Source organism: Planococcus citri, chromosome 1 (assembly GCF_950023065.1).
Source record: "Planococcus citri chromosome 1, ihPlaCitr1.1, whole genome shotgun sequence".
NCBI classification, from domain to species: domain Eukaryota; kingdom Metazoa; phylum Arthropoda; class Insecta; order Hemiptera; family Pseudococcidae; genus Planococcus; species Planococcus citri.
In genome coordinates this window covers 58,589,196-58,612,960 of record NC_088677.1, presented here as the reverse complement: position 1 = coordinate 58,612,960, position 23,765 = coordinate 58,589,196, and the positions used below count along the sequence as shown (strand labels likewise).

Genomic DNA, 23,765 nt, shown 5'->3' with positions numbered 1-23,765 from the left:
AGCTGATCATCATGGATAGAGGTGGAGGGGTAAGGTCTCAAAGTCGAATTTTTTAATTTTCTTACAACCGTCAGCACTGAATTTGTTATTATTTTTGAATCTTATCAGTTGCTTATCACTTGAAACACTTCAAATCATCATCATAATTAATTGGTTTTATTCAAATCATTTCAATTATGAATAATTGAATGACAATGTAGGGACGCGATCAAAGATACGTCAACTCCACAACAATGTCGTTTATTTTCGCGTATCGTGAACAATGGTCAAGTACGTAATGAATGAGTCGAAGATGTGGTTCCAGTATCACACATATTTGTTGATAATTTCGCTTTTGGGCACTTCTTCTGCCTATAAACCAGTTCTTATAGTCCATGGAATTCTATCTGGAAATGAGACGATGCTCAAATTTGCTGAAATAATTAAACAAGTAAGCTATCTTTCTTTGGTTTGATAGGTACTTCGTAATATTTCATTGTTCTCTATGATTAATTGATTAGTGTAGATTAAACTTAATTAAACTATCAAAAAATCAATTACCTATACATTTTTAATTTAGTACAGCATCATCCCGGTACCAGAGTTTATATATGTTCACGGTTTAACAAATGGAATAGTTTAGAACCGATGGCTCATCAAGTGTCAGTAATTGGTGCTGATTTGCTGCAGATTTCTGCCTTACATCCGGAAGGATTCCATTTAATAGGTATAATTTATTCAGAATTGAATTTAAAATTTTAAAATATCGAGTAAAAACCATATTATTTTGCTCAGGTTACTCGCAAGGTGGATTGTTATCCAGAGCAGTGTTGGAATTTTTCCCTATGCATCTCGTACGTAATTTCATATCGTTGAGTTCGCCCCAGGCTGGTCAATATGGAAGTGAGTTGATTACTTCGTACACTCAGTTTTCCATTAGTCAATACTTAAATTTTTATGATTCCTTACAGCCAATATGTTGCATATATTCTTTCCCAATTTGGCCAAAGAAGAAGCGTACAAAGTATTTTACTCAAAATATGGTCAATATTTGTCTGTGGCTAATTATTGGAATGATCCTCATCATCAAGATTTATTTTACAAAATTTGTAAATTTTTACCTTCCATCAATAACGAAATACCATTACCAAACAATACGAGTCAGTTTTTCAAAAGAGGTATTACGAAGTTGAAAAAAATGATATTAATAGGCGGGCCAGACGATGGTACTATTGAACCATGGCAATCTAGGTAAATATACTCGTATTATTTAGGTTAAGCACATAAATACTGTAATACGCAAAACCAATGCTCGATTTAATTCGAATTTATTTTTCTAGTCATTTTAGTTATTACAATGAGAACGAGACTGTTATTCCGTACAAAGAGAGGCGTATCTACCAGGAAGATTTATTCGGTTTACGAACACTAGACGAACGAGGAGCTTTGCACGTGTTTACTGCGAACGGTGTAAAACACCATTTTTGGTATCGAAACACAACTGTGATAAAAAAATACATTCTACCTTGGTTGAACTAGATAGAAACAGGAAACAATGCTTGTTTAAACAGATGACATGACATTTCGCAGTGAACATATTTGTACAATACTCTGGAGGTTATTTACAAACGTACAATTTTTTATCGATGTTTTTTTTAAAAATAAAAATATATTTTATTTTTTACATAAAAGTATTAGTAATTTTAGATCACAGTTTCTACTCGTTAAAAATTAATATAAAAATTTGTATAGTTAATAGGATGCGAAACTTTTTCCGAACACGAATCTGTTGATCAGATCGAAGGCGAAGAGAGGTTGATCAGAAGGCACCATATGGCCAGCATTTCGCACCAAAACTTCATTAAGATTACGTACTGTCTTCGAGTACCCGGCAACTTGATCTTTAATTTTCCAAATATCACGTTTAGCCGTCTTATATTCGTCAGATCCACTCCATTTCAGTTGTTTCAAGAATTCGAGCGTTAACGGATAAGCGACAATGATATCCAGCTGACCATTGTACACCAGCATTCGATAATTTTCGAGTAAGACTTCAAAATGAGGAGCGACCGATTTCATGACATCTCCTTCCATATGTTTTTCCACCTCTTGAGCGATTACGTGGAAAGTTAAATTTCCAACGTGAATAGCATCTCGAACGTAATCTTGCTGTATGAAATCGCTAACGAAATCAAAACCTTCGTCTTTAGCTTTCAAATAATTGTAATAATTGGTATAACCAGTTAAATTAGTAAATACGCTGGTTGAATTAGTCAAGTCGTTATTTAACAAGCAATCGAATCTTCTGAACGCTTCGACCCATTTTCCTTGTTTGATTAATTCAACAGCTTCGTCACGTTTGCCAACAAATATGTCTCTACCGTTTTGATCGATTAATCCGATTTCTAGCAAGTAGTCGCCGTAATTCAGCATATTAACCGGGTCACAAAATCCATTGCCGACTGAAACACCTTTCAGATTGATTTTAACGCTGGCGTTTTTATTCTCCTCGTGTACTCTGTAGGCTAAAGCAGGAGCATATTTGCCTCCGTAAGATTCACCGGCCACGTAAAAATCATTCTTTAATAACTCTGGGAACATGAGGTAAAACTGACGAATAGTTTCGTACAAATTAGTTGCGTAATCATCTTCACTCTTGGCATATCCGTCATCGGAGTCGGTGAAACTATACCCGGTGCCGACTGGATTGTCGATATACAGTACGGAGATCGATTTAGTCCACGAAAATTGACGCAAAGTAACGTTAAGTTTATCTGTGATTATGAAAGGGCCATGTTCGGAGAATAACCCGAACATAGATGAGGCTCCGGGTCCACCTTGAAGCCAGACTAAAACTGGTGCATTTTCCGGCGACATTTCAGCCGGGAAAAACCAGAAGAAAATATTCGAGTTGTAGGTTTTGTTGACGGTGAGAAATCCAGAATAACTTTTCACTTGACCGGCGAGAGGTTTTACTTCGGATAGTTGTTTTGCCTCATCGATATTACCGTTTTCCAGCAAAGAGGTGAGAAATAGCGGACTTCCACTGTAGTTGGTAGGGAGTGGACGACCATAGTAGCCGGCAAAATCTATCACGCAGTTTCCCAAACTGAACGTTGTAAGTAGAAAGAGTATCTCGATGATGTTCATGTCTGTAAAAAGAAAATATCAAGTTATTTTACCAAATGAGCACAACATTTTTTTACAGATAATTGCTCGTATTTATGTTACTAATTTTACGAAGAGAAATTCGATACATACTGTCAAAATTTCACACAAACTGCACATAAAAAATATTGTTTAAATAGAGTGGATGAAAGAAATCAAGAAGCACGACTGATAACACTTCTAACTTAGTATTCAGAATCAGATTTTAATATTGGCAGAAAAAAAAGAACGTTATCTCAAATACAAAGTTCAATGCATTTAACAATTGAGCAAAATTTATAACACTACACATGCAATCAACGATTCGAGAAAATCCATTTAATCAGGATGTTTTATAGTGTTTTTTTACGAAAAAATTATGTCATGAATCATGATACATACATACATACCTACATGAAAATTATCTCATTATGTACAGGAAAAATGAAACAAATACGAGGAGGAAAATTGCTCATGCTCATCCTCAAATGAGTAAACCAGGGGAATAAAATAATATTAAACATAAGTACAACTAGTTCAAACTTACCGGCAATTGAACGAAATGTGCTTCAAATTTAATAAAAATATTCTTATCTATTCAAACCGCTGATCGGAAATAATTTTTTTCATTATTTCTCAAAGTTATCACAAACCTCAGCCAACTCTTTGTACAACTATAATTAGATTGGATCAAGAATAGCCCTTCGTGGCCCAAAAATACAACTTATTTTTAAAGTTTTATGAAAGTTGAAAGTTCACCAACGAATAACTTGGATTGAAATACTTTCGGGTGTTTCTCAAAATTCTTATCAAATAACCCAATTGACTTCACATCCGTTGCCTTGGCAACACTGTTTATTTTTCAATGACCAAAAATTCTTGGATTTCTTCGCGAATAGTAAGCGAATAGTCATAAATTTTCTTATTGGTTCATTATTCGAATATCTTATTCCTAATTGGTCAAGCTACAAAAATAACGTCTTGCTATTGGATAAAATTATTTGAAGTAGGAATTCCATTTGAACTTTTCTACGAACGATGAATCTATGACACTTGTTTTGTTGTTTTTTTTTCAACTTGCCAGCTGATCAGAGTTAGATAGGGAACACAGTAATCATGCTTTGTTCGAGTTGTCCTCAGCTATTCTTTTATTTAAATTTAATAATTGAAAGAATAGGGCCGTATTTGTAATTAAATGTCTAGTGAAACTAGATCTTCAGTGGTTTAAATTAATAGGTTAAAAATTTGTGTACGTACACAATGACTGTAGCACAAAGTGTGACACTATTTCAACAATGGTTTCCAGCAGTCGAAAATGAAATTGACACATTGCAATTCTTGAGTGCTTCCAGAGGTATCGTTTGGTTGGTTGGTAAGTACCTAACAAAGCTTTCATAGCTTTTAATTAAGCTTCAACAGAATCAATTTAATTAAAATTATGCCTATTACAGATCAATTTGGTCTCGCTTTTGAGCCAGTCAAGAAAGATTTACTTGGGAATATAGAGGTTAGTATATTTTTGAATTCAGTCAATGGGACATTACCTTATCTGTATTTGCTTCCTTCACCACATAATCACGTTGATAAAATTCAATAATTTATATTTGATTAGTAGATAGAACATGTTTAATTGAGACAATGTTGCGTTTCAAAGAAATGTTTACATTGGACAATTCTGTTGTTTGCGTGATTAAATGATTACGTCAATTTGCTTTAGGCATAATTTGATTCATGTTGTTGTTTTTTTTTCAGAAAATAAATGCGAAATATTTGGAAAATACTGAAGAATTCAACTGTTTATTGCGTATGATTTTATATGAAAATGAAAGAGGCGAAAATCATGCGATAGAATCATTGTTATGGCTAAGAAGGTTAAAACAATTCATTATTTCTATTTTGTATCCATACCTAGTTACGTACCTATTTTAATCGCTAATTAAGCTGTATAATAATTACAGGGGTTTAACATTCATGAGTAAATTCCTATCAATCTTCCTAGAAAATGAAAAGAAAGGTATTCACGACGAGAATTTATGTCGAATTATGAAAGTAGCCTACGAAGAAACGTTAGCAGCCCATCATAATTTCGCTATTCGAATCCTATTTAGAGTAAGTTACTTCAGTGTCATTGTCTTTGTGTAATATTGATGAATATTCGTACAGTAATTTATGAATTGGTTTTCAACAGATGCTGCAGGCGAAATGCCCTTCCAGATCTCGATTTTTAACTATCATTGGACAGGAAGAATTAGAAGACAGAAAAGTAATCATTTCTCATCTAGACGATTATTCAGAAAAATTAGCGACAAATTTAGAAACATTGATAGCTTTTTGTCAGAAGCACAATATTCAACCTCATCATTGATGTTCAGATGAAGCAAAAACTGATACCTAAAATTACTTTTTATTTTTACGTGTTTTCCTGATTTATTTTATGTATACTCGTGAACTTTTTGTTTTGTTGTAATGTTTTTTTCTCGTGAACTTTTCTGCCAATTATGTTAAGAGAGTATGATGTTATTAGGTTTTCCTTAAAAGGACCAAAATAGAATAATTCGTAAAGAGTGCTAATGTTACTGCGTGAAAACCTTATGTTACTATAAACTTCTACTACGTTAATGTTATTTTAATTTTATAACAGGATCATTTAATGAGTAAATTTTTCTTCGTAATTCGTGTTCTGATTGTAATGAGTTGACAGAATATTACCACAGAGAAACTCGTAAAATAACACACATTTTATATTTGAAAAATTAAAGGTAAATAATGCTTTCGTAAAAATAGAAGAACAAAGTAAAGTAAAAATGCATAAGTACGCTAAACAAAAGCAGTATTCCATAATGACTAGATATATTGCTTCAAAGTGTAATTATTTTTCATCGTAATCTTGGGCAAGTTTATTTTTATTATCCCTGATGGATGAAACATTCGGACAAACAGTGGAAAGCATTTTAGCAATATCGTAATGACGATTAATAATAGCCCGGTGCAGAGCAGTTCGCCCATCCGCATCTTGTTTCAGAATATCACATCCGTTTTGTAATAATAACTCGACGATGGATTTTTTACCTGAAATGAAATAATGAATGCTAAATATACTCGCTACAGTGATAATTATCTGAAGGACACAAAGAAAAATGGTAATTTGAGGTAATTTCTAGTAGTCAGATTATCATCATAATTAGGTATCAGTTCGTTAGGGTATAAATTTTACATACCACTGGACGCAGCTCTATGCAAAGCTGTTGCTTTACCGGCTCTAGTTTCAGCATTGATGTCAGCGCCGAATTTCAATAATAATTCGCAAATGTTGAGATGTCCTCTAGAAGACGCATAATGTAAAGCGGTGTAGCCTGCAGCATCTCTCACATCCACTGGAGTATCCTTGTTTGTGAGAAATTTTTCGACTTTGGCTTTATCGTTATCGCAAGCTACGAGGAGGACAATGAAAAAAAGGATCATTAACTGTAGTCCGTGATCAATAATCATTAAACCCATAAGTGTTTGAAATTACTCACCAGCAGACCAAATACCACGTTCGAATTCCATTTCGTCGAGGCTTTGAGCTACGTTAGATTTAGCTTTGTTTTGACAACAATGAGCGTGAGACATATTGCTTACTGAAACGAATAGATTTTAGTCCAAACATTCAAAATATCATAATTTAGAAACGAAAGTTGACTCACTTGGCAAATTCAAAATTATGCAGCAATCACAAATCAGAATTTTTAATGCTAATACTGCAACAAAAATGTAAAAAATATGTTAAATCAACAAAACGTTGATATTTAAATCAGCTGCACTTTGACGATGATATTTCATACGTCATTTGAGAGGTATTGTCAGATTCCAAATCACAAGAATATTTTCTCATGGTCCACATGTATTCGTTGTAATCTTGCTTAACCGAGGTGGAAGAAGAAGCTACAATCTGGTATCCCAGTTCTTCCAGAGCAGATAATATCACGCACGGATGCTGGAGGTAGACAATTGTACATTCATCACAGTAGCCACCACAAGGGAATCTCTTCAGCGATTCAATATCTTGAGCTGAAATTCGAGGAAAAATTAGCAATCGAAAACAGTTTACAACAATATGTTAGGAATGTTACGCAATGAATTACATCTAAGGCCCGAAACCAATACTCTCCATGGATATTTATTGTCGTACGAAGCTAAATTGCCACGAATTATAATATATGGCATCGAATAAAATATTTTTCAAACGTGTAAAAGGTATTTAATAATAATAATTGAACAGATTGAAACGATAGAATATGCTTCGATCAACGTTGACCAATTTTCAACTACAACTACAGAGGAAAGAAACACTACTAAATGTCGATGAAATTGACAGTTTTGAATTTATTATTATTAAATTATTGGATTATTTCATTAATTTAATTTAAATGTGAACTATTTACAAAAAATTATCCTTTTCCTTTTCTTTTTTTTCGAATCTGCGTCCACTCGGCACATTATTTGTATTGTTTTGTTATCTTGGTTGTGTCACGTGTGCCTATTGTTACAGACAATGAGAACCAATATCGGAACACTTCGGGGCACTTCGGGTATCTTCGTATCACAACAAAAAAGGCCTGAAAAGAAGAGAAAATTTTGATAAAGGAAAATGACACGGAAATGAAAAGAATTATTTTCAATAATTGATCATGATTTTGAAAATTATCTGTAATTTTTATATAAGCTTCGAATTCGAAAGTTTACTTTTCAAGTCGACGCAGAAGAGCATTAGAATGAATTTTCTAATTTAACAGTACTTTTGGACAATTGGCGATTAAAGACTGGTAAGGGTAATAATCTGAGTAAAATTCTTGATTCGAATTTCATTTTCATCTTACCGATTATCTTTTACAGTGACACGCATTTAAGACTCGTTCAATGGCTGTATCGTTTACTGCTGAATAAACTTACTAAGGACGCAATGTGGCAAGACTGCTGGGATCGTCTGACTGATCCTATTCTACTGAAGATTTTATATTATTTGTCTCCGAAAGATATTTTGAACGCCGGAACCACGTGTTCAAATTGGAATAGAATCTGTTACGACGAATTCCTGTGGCATTATCAGTTTTGCAAGCATTTCAAGTTGGATTATGATACTGAATTGAAACCAGGTAAGCGACCATGTTGTATGTACATATTAGAACTATTAGAACTAATATCATGGGTTCTCATTCATTTGCTTTATTCGTAGGACAAACTTCATGGTATGAAGAATTCAAACGACTTACTTTTCACGCACCTTTGGTGGAAACAGAAATTTTGAAATCTCATTCTGAACCCGTTCTGTATGTTACTTTCTCTCACGATGGAAAGTATTTCGTTACTTGTTCCATGGATGGATTCGTTCTTGTTAGTATTTTACATTTATATTACCCCTAGAATCGACGAATTTGTATTTTATTTACACGATCGTTTCATTTTCAAGGTTTGGAATTCAACGTATCCGTGTAACATAAAGTATGCTTATGATATGAAAGTATTCAGTTGGAAGTACACCCAGTATGCTGAATTTAACGAAACAGATACCTTACTTTTAGTATCTGGAGTACATTTCGGTGAAAATGAAGACACATCGGGTGAAATAGCTGTTTTCTCTCTGGAAGGTAATTTACTCTAGATGAAAATTCATTATTCACATTGGTGAGTTAAAGTTGAATTGTATCTCATGTTTCATCTTTTTTTTTCTGCAGATGGGATGTCGTTAATCTGCCGGATACTAAATAAACCATTCGACATATTCGGTACATTCTACAACGATGAGTATATTTTTTCAGGCCAAGTTAAGCAAATAGCCAACTTAATTTGTTCGTGTAGTATTTGGATTCATAAGGCTTACGCTGATGTTACATCAGAGCAAAAGCCCTTGATGAGTTTGCTATTCCGTTTCATGAATGTAAATGCGAGTTTCATTCGTACGCTTTTGGTTGCGAAATGTAGATCGGACGTTTCTGCACTTCCTGGTACTTCCGGCGTATCTTCTATAAGTCGAGAAACAGCCGGAGAACCGAATTCCAAACTGTTCAAGTAATTATTTCTTCGTTAGTTCCAAGTGTAAGCTATTTTTATTGCCGAATTCACGTGTAATATGTTTTTTTCCTTGTTATCAGGCCATATAAAAAAAATATGCCACCGTCATTCTTTTACGAGAAAAATTACAAAAGTGTAGAAGTCACTGATAAACATAATTCAGATACAGGTTCTTATTAATTTTCACGTTTTATTCTTATCAGACAGAATCCATTAAATTGATTTTAATTCGATTGACAGAATGCACCATGTCGGAAAGTACAGCTCCTTCTGACATTTCATCAGAGAATGACGAAGAACTGGATACTGATACTGATGACGATCTGGCATCGCAACCTGAAAAATATCTCATTTTTACTACCGGCTCTAAAACTAACATTCCGCATCAAATAGGTAAAAAAAACTATTATCTTATCATTTGAAAATTGAAATACTAAGCTTAATATTATATTTTTCCCCGCAGGTATTAAACGTATCGGCCAAGTAACTTTTCCAAAGAAATTAGACCCGGGTCCTTCGGTAATGGAAAGAATAGCATGTAGAGAACGCGCAAATCGACCCTATGATGGTCTCTATGGCTCGTCATCAGACCCTTTGCGTATGGGTAAAAATTACGACTCAGTTGATCATCTTATAGAATTACACGGTCACGTTATTGGAATGAAGTTATCCCCTGATCATCGGTAAATATAATACTACATAAAGTAACCCAGAAACTTTTGCTCAAACATCGATCTGATTTCGATATCTTATTTTACAGGTATTTGTACGTGAACTGTAGACCGTGGCCGGAAGATTACATTATCAGTAATCCGCTGGATTCCCCTCCTATCGCGCAAGAAATCGATATCCATGTTATTGATCTAACAACCTTCAAAGAAGTGGGCAAAATGCTCCGAACTCGTAGAGTTTATACACCGGGAGACGAATGTTTTCTCATATTTCTAGACGTTAGTAACGATTACGTCGCGAGTGGATCTCAAGACAAACACGGATATCTATGGGATCGTCACTATGGCATCGGTTTAGCAAAATTTGCTCACGGTGACATCGTCAATAGCGTTGCATTTAATCCCAAAGATCCAGAAATGCTTATCTCCGTGTCTGACGATGGTCTAATTAAAGTATGGCGTTCACGTGCTCAAAAATCTCAACTGTTTACTGATATAAGCGAATGTCCCAAAACTGTTGAAATATCCCCGAAACGACGAGTGCTGGGAACTCGAATCGTAAAAAATTTTCGCGTCATAATGTGACCTCTTGATTGTTACCTATATACCTATTATTACTTTTTCAACGTTTGCAATCATGTTTCAGAATAAATATACGAATTATTTATTTGATAGTTGGCAAATTTATTCGTCAGAGCTGCTGCACAGTAACGACAAAACCAAATAGTTCAAGAATTTATACCGAACGAACTAAAGGTATTTTTATAATGACCGTAGAAAGCTACGTAGAACAATTGCAGGGGGCTGGGTATGGTATCCCCCGGCAGGTTTGGAAAATTAAAAAGTTGGCATTTTTGAGTTAACGAAGATGAAAATTCAAAAATGATAACTTTTGAATTAATCATCAGTGTAAAAGTTGGCGTTTTTGACTCAGAGTTCGATGATAAGGCATTCTTGATTTGCCAACTGAGAACTTCAGAACTCACAATTGTCAACTTTATTATCTACTTTAAAAGTTGACAATTTGCAAATATGTAGCTGAAATTGAATTCGATTTACCAACTACATACAATTAATTTCAAATGTAATATGGAAACTCAAAATTGCCAACTTTTCAACTTTCAAGGAAAATATTCATTTTGTTCAAACAGACTCAACGCCATAAATTTAAATTTAATTCGGCTATTCTTATTCTAAATTTTCCAATTGATGCGAGCATGACACAATACCTGAGGACTCAGTTGGCAAATTGAACAATAATATTGTACCTACCTTCTTAGTTGACAAATTTATACTTGACTCATTTTTTCATTTGCCTATTTATTTTTTCAAATAATCGTAGAATTATGCTATTTTAGTTTTTAAAATGTACATTTCCAAAAGCTTTGAACCTCGCTTCGCTGGGGCTAATTTGTTTTCCTTTTTCAAAGTAAGTTTACATTTTCTAGAAAAATATTGCGAGAATTTGAAAAATTCAAAGGTCAAAAAAATAATTTTCTATCATCAAAAATGATGTTCTTCGATTTTCGTGCTACAAATTATTGAAAGCTTTTGCCTTCGCTTCGCTCGGGCCATTTTTATTTCACTTTCACGATTCTAAATTTCTACAAAAATATTAGGTACCTAAGTAAGTCTCGAATTTGAAAAATATCAACATTGGAAAATATCATTTTTGACTTGAAAAATAACGTTTTTCAAATTCTCAAGTTATAAAATTTTGCAAGTTTTTGCCCTTGCTTTGCTCGAGCCAATTCCATTTCATTTTTTGTTCAAGCTCTTTGGAAAAATAATTATTCGAGTTAGAAAACTGTCCAAAAAAAAAATGAAAAAATATAGATGGATTGATGATAGATTAGCTAGGTGAAAACTAAACTAGATATACAAATAATAATTTTTCAATGAGAGTAATCATTAGTGAAAAAAAGGAAAATTCATAACTTTGATTTTTTCAATTTTTTCTCCGATGGCAGTCTCTTGGAAACATTAAAAAATTTACTAATTTTAAAAGTAAAATTTTCATTTCTTCAAAATTTTAATCCATGTTGGGTTAAAAAATGAAATTACTCCGGCCAATTATGCGTAAAAGTTAGAATAAAATTGCGTTAGGTAATTTTCAATTTTTTTTAATTTCCCGTAATGTTAAATAAAAACATTGGGTCAAGTACAAAAATTGGGAGTATTACCTATTTTCATTTTCAAATCACTATTTCTAGCCCGAGCGAAAAAAGTACAAGCAAATCTGTTTTATTTAAGCAAATTTTAATTTTCGAAAAATGATTGTATAGAATGGAGATGAGTATTGGTATAGTGAAAGTTTTGATTTTTGCAGTTGGCATTTTTAACATTTCAAAGTTGGCATTTCTTAGAATTTACCCCTTAAAATTTTGAACTTTCGAGCTTTAGCTGCGAATTGGCAGACAGGTAGTTTTCAAAATACCGGTAGGTAGGTCTAGGTACAAACCTCAACTTTTGAGTTTTCGTTCAGTACATTTTCGTCAGGGTGAGTCACGGTCATGGACCATGTGAGGAGCTTGGTGACAAAGTTAGACAAACGCCACGGAGGGCGCATACGGAAAGGGACCTAACGACCAAAAAAAAAAAAGTTCTCCGAAATTGTTGTAGGAACCTTTACAGAGTTCCTACAACAATTTCGGAGAACTTTTTTTTTTTTTTTTTGGTCGTTAGGTCCCTTTCCGTATGCGCCCTCCGTGGCGTTTGTCTAACTTTGTCACCAAGCTCCTCATGTTTTTTGGCCCATGTAGTTTATTATGGGACATATGAATAATCCATGTAATGTACGTAGTGGAAGTATTTACTTTTTTTTGAATGTGCAAATACGACGCACACTACACAACATAAATACCTACAGATTCTCTACCTCAGATTATAAAAATTTTGTTATTGAAATGTTACAATATTACGTTTTAAAGTTTAAACTCTCAACAGTGCAACAGAATGAAAAAATTCGGATCATTTCCGGGAACCGGGGTAATGGTAATGAGATAAGATAAGATAGCGTAGAAATCTAGAAAAATAAACGACGAAAATAAATGGAAAATTCATCACAAAGGGCGAAAGCGAACGGCAAAGAGAAGAAATGAAGAAAAACAGCTGTTGTCTGAACAGTATCGTGTTTGGTCTCTTCTGACACCTACAAACAAATTCCCCACGAAAATTAATTAGAAGCGTTACTGATTTTCTGTACGATTTGTGTTTTTGAATATCCAATTTTCAATCCATAATCACATAATTTCCACTCAATCGCAATTTACATTCCAAATTACTCGTTGATTTGGTCATTTTATTTCATTTTAATCAGTACGAACGAGTAATTTCATGTTTTCTCAAGATGGCAGCACTGCGTAAAATAGTTCCAAGATCTAGAACAATCTATGGTATTCATCCGCCTTGCGACTTCGACCTCTTTGTATTTATTTACTACGTAGTGCGATATTTCTACTGATTTACTGTTATTCATCGTCTTTGTTCTACGAATTACGCATTGCTCGTCTATATATTCTGTTGAATTGTGGCGATTTGTATTAGAAAGTTGTTTATTGCTGTGAAATTACGTTGTGAATTGTCGCATCTTAATCTTTATTCGCGTTTTATTTAATTGAAGTTTTTATTCCATTATTGCAAAGTAAGTTTCTACGTTTATTTCACCTTGTTTTAGAATAACATGTATTTCGTTCAGCTTTTCAAAATTTCAATATTTGATGTTAAATGTTAGGGATTTGTTTCATGGTCGAGGTATCGATGCTTGTGCTTTGTTTTAAGTAATTTATAATTCAGTGTGTTTTATCTTACGTGGCTCTGAATTCTAAAGTGTTTTGAGCATCGTGATTTACCAAAAAAAACTGAAGAAACCCGAGAATTTTGGTAGTTTTGGTCGTCCATTTCGATCAGGGCGTAACGTGGTCTCGTCTTTCAATTGCATTTAAATTATCGTCTGTTGAAGTACGAATCGTTGTTAGAGTTAATTATCTATCGTATTAGTATAAGTTCGATAACTAGTTTCATTCGATTCTGTGTGAATATTTTGAAAAAAGTAAGTGATTTCCATAGTTCGACGTGAGTATCGAAATTATTGCATCAGTCTTGTACAGAAGGTCATTTGGGCCTTTCTATGGCTTCTATCAATGTCTGACATTTTCTTCTAAATTTTGTATTTTGCTCAGTTTAAGTGGATAGCGAAGAGTTTACGACGATTAATTTCCCGAAAATTCGTTTCAAAATATCATTGTGGGTTTTTTCATCTGACGTAATACGTCCACGTATGAAGTACGAAGTTCATTTCCTTTGTCTAAGATGTTGCGTATTATGTATTTACGCTTAGTCACTCTCTCTATCGAGTAGTTGATATTTTTAGTTCTAGGGATTTATCGTTTATTTAAATTCGTAAATTTCAAAATTTTCGATCATCGCTCTGATCTATTGTGTCTAGTGAAAAATTTCAGGTTATAGAAATTAGAAGTATTATTTCATTAGGCCTACTTTCTTATTCTTACTAATGTTGCATCATTCGACATTCGTCGAGGTACGTTTCTGATGTTAAATTGTTGATTTTCTTTCGTCTGACGTAATACTCTCGCCTGTGAAAGAATTATTCGTTGCCTAGGAATTACGTATTTAGCCTCAGTTGCGTTGTAATTGAATACTAGGCTAGTTAGGTATTACCACCGCTAATCGTTATCTACTGGGTGAAGCATTCCATCGAATTGATTCAAGTAATTAATGAAATTCTCTAGGCCTATGCTTATTTTATGCTAGTGTCTTTTTTACTCGATACCGAAACGACCATCGTGTACTTTTTATAAACGAAACATTTCGTATTGAAACCTAGCTTAACTTATTACAATATCTCGTCATTAACGTAGGTATTTAATTACATGTTTTCTTATTTCTGTTTTAGGTTCTTTCAAGATGCAAATCTTCGTGAAAACTCTGACCGGTAAAACCATCACCTTAGAGGTCGAGCCGTCCGATACGATTGAAAATGTCAAAGCCAAGATCCAAGATAAAGAAGGCATCCCACCCGACCAACAACGATTGATTTTCGCCGGTAAACAACTAGAAGACGGCCGTACGTTGAGCGACTACAATATTCAAAAAGAATCTACGCTTCATTTGGTCCTACGTCTGCGCGGTGGTATGCAAATCTTCGTTAAAACTCTCACCGGCAAAACTATTACTCTGGAAGTCGAACCGTCCGATACGATCGAAAATGTAAAAGCTAAAATCCAAGACAAAGAGGGTATCCCTCCCGACCAGCAACGATTGATCTTCGCCGGTAAACAATTGGAAGACGGACGTACATTAAGCGACTACAATATCCAAAAAGAGTCAACTTTACATTTAGTCTTACGTCTCCGTGGAGGTATGCAAATTTTCGTCAAAACGCTCACCGGTAAGACGATCACCCTCGAAGTCGAACCTTCCGACACTATCGAAAATGTGAAAGCTAAAATTCAAGACAAGGAAGGTATTCCACCCGACCAACAAAGATTGATTTTCGCCGGCAAACAATTAGAAGACGGTCGTACTTTGAGCGATTACAATATTCAGAAAGAATCGACTCTCCATTTGGTTTTACGTCTACGCGGTGGAATGCAAATCTTCGTTAAAACTCTTACCGGTAAAACGATCACCCTCGAAGTCGAACCCTCAGACACGATCGAAAATGTCAAAGCGAAAATCCAAGACAAAGAAGGCATCCCACCCGACCAACAACGTTTGATCTTTGCCGGAAAACAGTTGGAAGATGGCCGCACTTTGAGCGATTATAACATCCAGAAAGAATCCACCCTTCATTTAGTCTTGCGTCTTCGAGGTGGTATGCAAATTTTCGTGAAAACGCTCACCGGCAAAACGATAACTTTAGAAGTTGAACCGTCCGATACGATTGAAAACGTTAAAGCCAAGATTCAAGACAAAGAAGGTATCCCGCCCGACCAGCAGAGATTAATTTTCGCCGGTAAACAATTGGAAGATGGCCGTACGCTCAGTGATTATAATATTCAAAAAGAATCGACTCTGCATTTAGTATTACGTCTTCGTGGCGGTATGCAAATTTTCGTAAAAACACTCACCGGTAAAACCATCACCTTAGAAGTCGAGCCATCCGACACAATCGAAAACGTAAAAGCGAAAATTCAAGATAAAGAAGGTATCCCGCCTGACCAGCAAAGATTGATCTTCGCCGGTAAGCAATTGGAAGACGGCAGAACACTGAGCGATTACAACATTCAAAAAGAATCGACCCTTCATCTAGTTCTACGGTTACGTGGTGGTATGCAGATCTTCGTTAAAACGCTTACCGGAAAAACCATCACACTAGAAGTCGAACCGTCTGATACCATCGAGAACGTTAAAGCTAAGATCCAAGATAAGGAAGGTATTCCTCCTGACCAGCAACGTTTAATCTTCGCTGGAAAACAATTAGAAGACGGTCGCACCCTCAGCGATTATAATATTCAAAAGGAATCTACTCTCCACTTGGTTTTACGACTTCGTGGTGGTTACTAATTTATCTCGTTCAAAATTCCGAAATTATTTGTTCTTTTTTTTTAATTTTTATTTTACAATGATTCTTTATTCGCAGTTTACTTGTCGTGTTTACTTCTCATATTGATTTTACATTGTACCAATGCTTTTTCAAATTTTGATTCGATAGAAATATATTTTTTTCAAATGCAGACTTCCTCTTGTCATTTTTAGTAATAGCATAGTTGTATCATTTCTCTTCGATTTTTTTAGAGTGCTGAAAAATTAAAATTTTGAATGGTTTATTATCGATTTGTCTCGTAATTCGACGCAGATGTTTTTCATTCGAAGATTGATTGCTGCGTGAAGTATTTTTTATGGTCTAATGGATGAAATAACGAAAGAAATTTTCATCAGTTGCGTTTTACATACAGATTGTTCGTTGTTGCGAATCTCATTTTTGATGATAATTGATTACTTAGTTGAAACAGAGATATCGTGATGGATTTATCACATCAAATCAACGTATTGAAATTTGAACTGACTTTCTCCATCGTTGAAATGATATTTTTTGGAAACAAACTTGTAAATTGTAGGTTCAATGTTAAATTTTACGAGGTTGAAAACAGTTTTTTTTTTTCAGGAATACTGAACGATGGATAAGTTATTCAGCGCAAGCCACGTAATTCAATATTTCAACTTTGAATTGAACTTAAAAAAAGGTCGAAGTGTCGTTTATTATGAAATTTGCAAATCAACTTCTGAGTTTTTAGGTGCTCCAAACTGCAATTACAAAATTTAGAGTTGTTTTCAGGGTTTGCAAAACCGCCGAACCATAAAATTTAAAATGAATTAGGAGTTCCAACTCCTTCAAATTACGAATTTTCAGGAGTCAAATCAGAGACCATGGTCCATGACATCGACGCCCAATGATCAGAATTTTTGGCAGATTTCGTCGTATTTTATAAAGTCGAAACATTGGAGTATGTTTTGTCATTTCTACCAATATAAAACTTATTGTGAAATGAAACAAGGATAAATTTCATCAGATTTCATTTCACCATAGATTTATGGATTTCACCATGCGTGGAGGGATTTTTCTCTTTGCACGCAGGATGCGTAACAGCCGTTCATTTCGTTCATGTCGTTCAACAAAATTTTAATTAAATTAATAATTATTATTTTTAATTTTTTCGAAATTTTTCATCAAACATCTTCATTCATCTGCAGTCTTTTATGCGACAATTTATGAGTTTCACTTTATATCAAATCAACCTGTTTTATAAAAAGCATAATAATTTCAATTTTCATTTTAATTTATGGATTTCGTACTTTCGTAGGGGTCGACTTTAAAAATTGAGATTGCTGAGACATACGAATTTTCAATGAGCGTAGGTACATGGCCCACGGGTGTTTAAAGAAATTAGAAAAGTCAACTGTTTGGATTTGGAATCAGAATTTTAGAGTCGTATTCATAGACCTTACTTTAGGGATCACGATCACTCGCTAAGTTATATGAAGCAATTTTTCCAGGCGTGATTGAATTTTTGAAAAATTTTAATTATTAAATTGAGAGATTGAACGGACTCGGAAGTATCCATTTATCATTTTAAAAATATGAAATTTTCATTTGTTTACATTAGCCTGTTAGCCAAGTGATCCCTAAGTTTAGTATCGTCTATGAATTCGGGCCTTATTCTCAATAATTTATTTTTTACTGAGAGCTGTCTGAGCTGTAGGGTAGCTACAAGTATTTTATGATTGTTACAAAGTTATTCAAGACAGATTCAATCTAGTACCATACGGCGATGAGCTTTTTTTTCAGCGGTGGCGTTTTATGAATTATTGTGATTGTACTGATTTTTCATCGGCGGTCGGTGACGCGCCGACAAAAAGTTCAATTTTTGGCGACGACAAAAATTTGTGGGCGACGGCGGCATCTTTGGCGTGGCAGAAAAATTGCATACAAAAAAAATTACCAATTTTTTTATGTAGGTACTTACTTACCTACCTAAGTATTTTAAATTCAAGGGCTATACATGCCAAATCTAAAATTTTTACTCTTTTCAGTAATCCCAGATCCTATGAAATTTCAAAACCTAAGACTTTTTTATGGATATTCAGCAGACAAAAATCTATTTTATAAAGGGTGAGATTTAATACCACGACAAAAAAGGGCGTCAGCACGACAAGCATAGGTACTTTCACGCCAAAAAAATCATTACCACGACTGAATTGGAAATTCCCGACAATAAAGAGCTTATCCCGACATAAAAGGTACTCCAACGACAAAATAATCAATAACATATCAAACGACGAATTAAAAAATTCACGACATTTTATTACTTTCAACTGCTATACAGAAATTCACGACAAAATTTTTCTGTCAAAAACAGACATTTCACCGACAGAAATAAACGTTTAAAAAATATTAAAATGATACCAAAAAAACGAAGTAGGTATCTAAAAAATTGCTGTTTATAGGAGTAAAAAAAGGTCAGCGGGGGGGGGGGGAGAGAAGCAATACTTGGCATTATCATACGATTGTGTTTGGTGCCAAATTTTAAGTTTTTTTTTGGACACTCTGAATACACTTCTGGAAATGATTCGATTTGAAAAGTAAGCGTCGACCGTCGAGAAGTCCCAAGAGGATAATGAGGCAAAAATCAAATGAAGTCCAAGAGGCCGGAAGAGGAATTCAACGTTTTTTTAAGTTTCTGTTTACCATCAAAATGAGTTGATCTGTTGACGGTGTTTTACTCCGAAAATGATAACGGTCTAAAAGTTGAGGACCAAAGCTGATACCGAACAAACATACAAATACTCGTAGATCGAACCTGCATGCAAAAATGTATCATCAGCCAAACTTGTAGGTACCTACTAAAGTGCATTTTTCGATTTTTGGTATGGAAATTTTTGAAAACCCCAGTGCCAAAAATGGAGAAAAAAATCAAAATTTTAACAAGAATGCTGAAATTTTCGATAGACTACAACCATACCCTCGTTTCAAGAAATTCTGAAGCCTAAAGCAGATTTCACTGAGTAAAAACTGCGCTTTAATTTATTGACTTGCTGCGTCAACTGGAGGTGGTTTCAAGTCGTTTTAAAGCCTCCAAAGACTTTTTGAAAATTTCATTTTTTCAAAAAAATTCGATCTACAGCACGTATTTGCTCAATCGGTGCTTGCTAGTGACCCACATAGAAGAGGAACTAGATTCTAAAAATGTCAACGGTGAGATTTTCAAACTCCTGAGTCTCAAGTAAAACTCAGAAAGTTGAAAACTACCACTCGTTCGTTCTTCGGCATTATCATTTCTAATTCTAAAGTTCTAACCTCACCCCCCCCCATTGACATTTTTAGAATTCTTATCTTGCTTTCAATGATCACATTTTTAAATTTTGAATTTTCGTTTTTTATGGCTATAAAATTTTATTTTTAGTCCAAACTGAGAAAAAGGAAAATAAGAATATCTAAATTTATTTCATGTTTACTGATGAAGTGATGATCAGTTTCTTTTTCTGGATTCCAAGGCACTGAAAAGGGGTGTAAGTTAAAACAAAAAATTTTCCAGTCAATTTTTGTATAATTTTGTTTGACTTTTCATGGTCTTCTTCCATTTCAAAATTACCGCGATTCACTCTGTTACCATTAGATTAGATTTTATGGTTAAGAAGTAGGAACTTTTTCATGCATAATGAGATCCAGAAAAGAATACATACTTCTTCTTCTAGCCCGCGCGCAGGGAGCCTCAAATTTCGAATTTTTTCAAAAATTTTAAAATTAATGAATAAAAAGTTGAGACTTTATTTTTCATGCATTAAAAGTGACATTTTCCATATACCATTCAACAATTTTTAGGAAGAATGTGAGTGTTTTTTCTGCAAGATGAAGCACCCTTAAGGTAGGCGAGCGTGCTTTATGAATTTTTCTGAGTTTTCTCCAGAAGAATGCAACGACGACTGCAACTGAAGATCTACGAAGAAGTAAATTAAAAATCAACATTTGTGAATAATAATTATAATTATGTAAAAGTACTATACTCGTCCGATCCACCATCTACCGTTGGCCTTGTTTATTTTTCATTGTCTACGAAGATCTACGAGTATTTAAATGCGTGTTCGAAAAGCTAGTAGTTTGATCAAAAAGTTCAGTTCTTCTCATCTCACTCTGATTGAAATTTTGAAAATAATATGAAACACCATCAATACTCGTCCGATGCGTCATCTACCGTTAGCCTCGTTTATTTTTCATCATCTCCGGTAAAGTAATCAGAATAATAAGAGATTATCACATTCAGTTTCATAAATAAATACTACCCGTAATAAACTAATAAGATAATTCCAACTGGTGTTTCTAATTGAATTAAGTAATCATCGCATTCATCGCCAGTCAAAATCAGGAACATCATGATGAATCGCATACCGCATAGTTAAGTACTCGAATCGATACTTAAATATGAAATTTTATCACGTTTAATTTTATTTCTCATGAAGTTATTAGTTATTTTCAATCCTTCATTTCTTCTTCATTCAAAATATTCAAAAATAATTTTCAAAAAAAAAATCAAAAAACAGTCAAAACATGCGCATATGCGTCAGAAAAAGAATCATTTAGGCCATCTAATATTGTGATTTGTTACACATCCCTGGTTCAAAAAGAAAATTCGCGGCAACTCTACCTTCAACATTTGTGTTGTTGTGTTGAATGAAAAATAAAATAAATAGCAGTACGCACTACGCAACTACGCACATCTCTACGCTCATCCTCTAAAATTATCTTCTCTTTCCTGTACCATTTTTCAAATTCAGGTAATTTATGGATGATAGCAAATGAAATTAAGAAATTTGAAAATCATAGCAACCAATAAATTGTTGAAAGTAAGAAAGTATACTCGCTGTGTGTTTTTGTAGATTTGTGATTACGTTGGTTGCTGTTTCACCATGTCCAACTTTCACAGGTAATCTTCTATCCTCGAACTAGAAAAGTACCTTATTTCGTTTGTCAATTAATCACAAATCCGTTAATTTAGATTTGAAATGGATAAAGTTGCCTGCCGACATCATCCCGATGCTCCACTCATTGAAGATTGTCACGCAGGTGATACAATATGTTCGGAATGTGGCTTAGTTGTAGGTGATCGGTGAGTATCAATTTGATCGAAAAAAGTTACTTTAATGGTCAGTGGAGATATATTTACGCAAGGAATCGTTTTGCAGCGTAATCGACGTTGGCTCTGAGTGGAGAACGTTCAGCAATGAGAAAACAACCGAAGATCCATCTCGTGTTGGTGGTCCAGAGAATCCTCTCTTAGGTGGTTCTGATCTTTCCACCATCATTGGTCCAGCTCGAGGAAGCGCTTCTTTCGATGAATTCGGAATGTCTAAATATCATAACAGAAAGACGGTACGTGTATTAAGCGATCATTTTAAATCGAAAGATCCGAGGTTACGTTTATTAAAATGATCGATTTGTTTAACAGATGAGTTCCTCCGATAGAACGCTAATCAACGCATTTAAAGAAATTGGAAGCATGGCAGATCGTATCAATTTACCTAAAGCGATCGTCGATCGGGCCGATGTACTGTTTAAGCAAGTTCACGATGGACGTAATTTAAAAGGCAGATCGAACGATGCAATTGCGTCAGCTTGTTTGTACATCGCATGCAGACAAGAAGGCGTTCCAAGGACATTTAAAGTAAAAAATTCCATTATTTTGGTTTCTCCTCAAAACATATCAATCTATTGTAAATTAATATTTATTTTCTGTAGGAAATTTGCGCTGTGAGCAAAATCAGTAAGAAAGAAATTGGCAGGTGTTTCAAGCTTATACTTAAAGCGTTGGAAACGAACGTAGAACTGATCACCACCGGCGATTTCATGTCGAGATTTTGTTCTAATTTGGGTAAATATACGTGAATTTTACTATAAAATCAATCTGCCTGTAATACCTAAACTGCTACGGTGATTTTCAGGTTTGGCTATGAACGTGCAAAGAGCTGCTTCTCATATTGCTCGAAAAGCTGTGGAAATGGATATTGTAGCGGGAAAATCACCCATATCAGTCGCCGCTGCCGCTATTTACATGGCATCTCAAGTAAAATACCGATGTTTTATTCATTTTGGAAACCGAATAAATCTGGTATTTTAATTTTCTGAATATTTTTTCTCGCTGCAGGCATCAGATGATAAGAAAAACCAAAAAGAGATCGGTGATATCGCAGGTGTAGCTGAAGCAACTATCAGAATGTCGTACAAACTCATGTTGCCGTTCGCCTCGAGCTTATTTCCTGCCGATTTCAAATACACAGTTCCTATTGAACAGTTACCTCCATCGTGAGAACGAGCCAAAAACCGTCGCAGTTTTATTTTGTGAACATCGACTGGCAACCTCCGTTTGTTTTAATTCATATTTAATCGCAGTGTTTTTACACCTCATCAGATGAATCGTTATTTCGATGAACTAAAAATTCTATTTAACCAATGTTTTTCGTAATCCTTAAATCCTTCAATCGTGAAGTACCTACTTCGAGAGAGGTCGGTTATTTTATATAATCGTTGTTTTGCTTCCGCTCTAGTGCTAAGTGGTGTGTGAAATTTTCATTATTTATATTCGATATTATTAGATTTTTCTACGAATGCCCGATTTATTTCTATTGTAAAATATTCCAATTTATATGCTTTCAAGAATACTTCATATTTTTCTCGATGTCGGTTTCACGTCATTTCATCGTTTTATTTATTGTGATCGGGTATTGTATTTTCTCCTTTCTATATTATCAGATTTAGATCTCGCTCTGTGAATTGTTTTATTTATTATTATTTTGAGACTGTAATCGTAAGATAATTTAATATTTTGTACACGGTAATTTTTAGTTGGAAAGATTTTTATGGAGCATTGAAAATACGCATGATCAAGAATCAGAAATAAGTTGTAAAATGTTCCTTAAAGTACTAAGTGGTGTTTGAAATTATATTGGCGTGGAACTAAAAATTGTTTGTATTTGTGTTATAATCGTATAAATAAATTGATGTTACTTAAATTGATTTTTATTTTTTCCAATTGACAGTTGAAGCATTCGTAATGGATTTTCGTTTAGATTTCGGAAAATTTTGAATTATTTAATATCTCTTCGACCTGATTTGCTCGATTCTGCTCGACTACCCCGATCAATTTCGATACCGCGTGAAATATACGTTTATTCTATAATCCATTGCGCTACTTGCATAACAATTACGTGCTATAATAATTATTTAATACAGGTATTAAGTTCTAATAATATTAATCGTCTATCCAGAAAATTCGTGACCGGTTACAAATACAAATGTTGGAATAATATTACGGATATCATACTTGTCCTAATTTCACACCTTACTTACCGACTAATTAATTCGTGAGTACTTTCGCACCTTCGGGTTTTACCTGTAAACTG

The 23,765-nt window shown here is 34.2% G+C and overlaps 7 protein-coding genes and 1 long non-coding RNA gene across 12 annotated transcripts; 5 read left to right on the top strand and 3 right to left on the bottom strand.

The window, feature by feature from the left end:
• The first annotated feature begins 83 nt into the window (after positions 1-83).
• Ppt2 (palmitoyl-protein thioesterase 2) lies at positions 84-2,539 on the top strand. 2 transcript variants are annotated; one of them, XM_065346752.1, is made up of 5 exons: positions 84-430; positions 565-706; positions 775-882; positions 951-1,230; positions 1,320-2,539. In XM_065346752.1, the coding sequence occupies exons 1-5, from the start codon at positions 263-265 to the stop codon at positions 1,516-1,518; spliced, it is 897 nt and encodes a 298-aa protein (XP_065202824.1). In that variant the 5' UTR covers positions 84-262; the 3' UTR covers positions 1,519-2,539. The 2 variants fall into 2 exon arrangements, with proteins under 2 accessions (XP_065202824.1, XP_065202825.1); XM_065346753.1 differs by having other exon boundaries at positions 291-430; positions 560-706.
• On the bottom strand, positions 1,376-3,946 carry LOC135833118 (venom serine carboxypeptidase-like). 3 transcript variants are annotated; one of them, XM_065346745.1, is made up of 2 exons: positions 3,674-3,946; positions 1,376-3,131 (listed from the first exon to the last, which is right to left on the bottom strand). In XM_065346745.1, exon 2 carries the CDS (start codon positions 3,127-3,129, stop codon positions 1,732-1,734), a length of 1,398 nt encoding a protein of 465 aa, XP_065202817.1. In that variant the 5' UTR covers positions 3,130-3,131; positions 3,674-3,946; the 3' UTR covers positions 1,376-1,731. The 3 variants fall into 3 exon arrangements, with proteins under 3 accessions (XP_065202817.1, XP_065202820.1, XP_065202819.1); XM_065346748.1 differs by lacking the exon at positions 3,674-3,946 and adding an exon at positions 3,537-3,662; XM_065346747.1 differs by lacking the exon at positions 3,674-3,946 and adding an exon at positions 3,241-3,440.
• A 251-nt stretch (positions 3,947-4,197) lies between these two features.
• Positions 4,198-5,798, top strand: LOC135833121 (pleckstrin homology domain-containing family A member 8). The gene is made up of 5 exons (XM_065346754.1): positions 4,198-4,498; positions 4,578-4,633; positions 4,879-4,997; positions 5,085-5,235; positions 5,315-5,798. The coding sequence occupies exons 1-5, from the start codon at positions 4,387-4,389 to the stop codon at positions 5,489-5,491; spliced, it is 615 nt and encodes a 204-aa protein (XP_065202826.1). The 5' UTR covers positions 4,198-4,386; the 3' UTR covers positions 5,492-5,798.
• A 51-nt stretch (positions 5,799-5,849) lies between these two features.
• LOC135833122 (ankyrin repeat domain-containing protein 39-like) lies at positions 5,850-6,746 on the bottom strand. The gene is made up of 3 exons (XM_065346756.1): positions 6,645-6,746; positions 6,345-6,557; positions 5,850-6,195 (listed from the first exon to the last, which is right to left on the bottom strand). Exons 1-3 carry the CDS (start codon positions 6,736-6,738, stop codon positions 5,996-5,998), a joined length of 507 nt encoding a protein of 168 aa, XP_065202828.1. The 5' UTR covers positions 6,739-6,746; the 3' UTR covers positions 5,850-5,995.
• A 972-nt stretch (positions 6,747-7,718) lies between these two features.
• Fbw5 (F-box and WD repeat domain containing 5) lies at positions 7,719-10,520 on the top strand. The gene is made up of 9 exons (XM_065346742.1): positions 7,719-7,931; positions 8,002-8,261; positions 8,342-8,499; positions 8,576-8,753; positions 8,841-9,174; positions 9,258-9,346; positions 9,418-9,570; positions 9,641-9,860; positions 9,938-10,520. The coding sequence occupies exons 2-9, from the start codon at positions 8,069-8,071 to the stop codon at positions 10,431-10,433; spliced, it is 1,821 nt and encodes a 606-aa protein (XP_065202814.1). The 5' UTR covers positions 7,719-7,931; positions 8,002-8,068; the 3' UTR covers positions 10,434-10,520.
• A 2,778-nt stretch (positions 10,521-13,298) lies between these two features.
• On the top strand, positions 13,299-16,546 carry LOC135833112 (polyubiquitin-C). Its single transcript, XM_065346736.1, has 2 exons — positions 13,299-13,491; positions 14,764-16,546. The coding sequence occupies exon 2, from the start codon at positions 14,775-14,777 to the stop codon at positions 16,374-16,376; it is 1,602 nt and encodes a 533-aa protein (XP_065202808.1). The 5' UTR covers positions 13,299-13,491; positions 14,764-14,774; the 3' UTR covers positions 16,377-16,546.
• A 3,573-nt stretch (positions 16,547-20,119) lies between these two features.
• On the bottom strand, positions 20,120-21,644 carry LOC135833114 (uncharacterized). The gene is made up of 2 exons (XR_010556407.1): positions 21,506-21,644; positions 20,120-20,308 (listed from the first exon to the last, which is right to left on the bottom strand). It is a non-coding gene; the product is annotated as an uncharacterized LOC135833114 (long non-coding RNA).
• TfIIB (transcription factor IIB) lies at positions 20,970-23,375 on the top strand. Of its 2 annotated transcripts, XM_065346739.1 has the most exons (8): positions 20,970-21,143; positions 21,246-21,292; positions 21,365-21,475; positions 21,552-21,738; positions 21,815-22,030; positions 22,105-22,237; positions 22,308-22,429; positions 22,511-23,375. In XM_065346739.1, the coding sequence occupies exons 2-8, from the start codon at positions 21,276-21,278 to the stop codon at positions 22,670-22,672; spliced, it is 948 nt and encodes a 315-aa protein (XP_065202811.1). In that variant the 5' UTR covers positions 20,970-21,143; positions 21,246-21,275; the 3' UTR covers positions 22,673-23,375. The 2 variants fall into 2 exon arrangements, with proteins under 2 accessions (XP_065202811.1, XP_065202809.1); XM_065346737.1 differs by having other exon boundaries at positions 20,973-21,292.
• Positions 23,376-23,765: the final 390 nt, after the last annotated feature.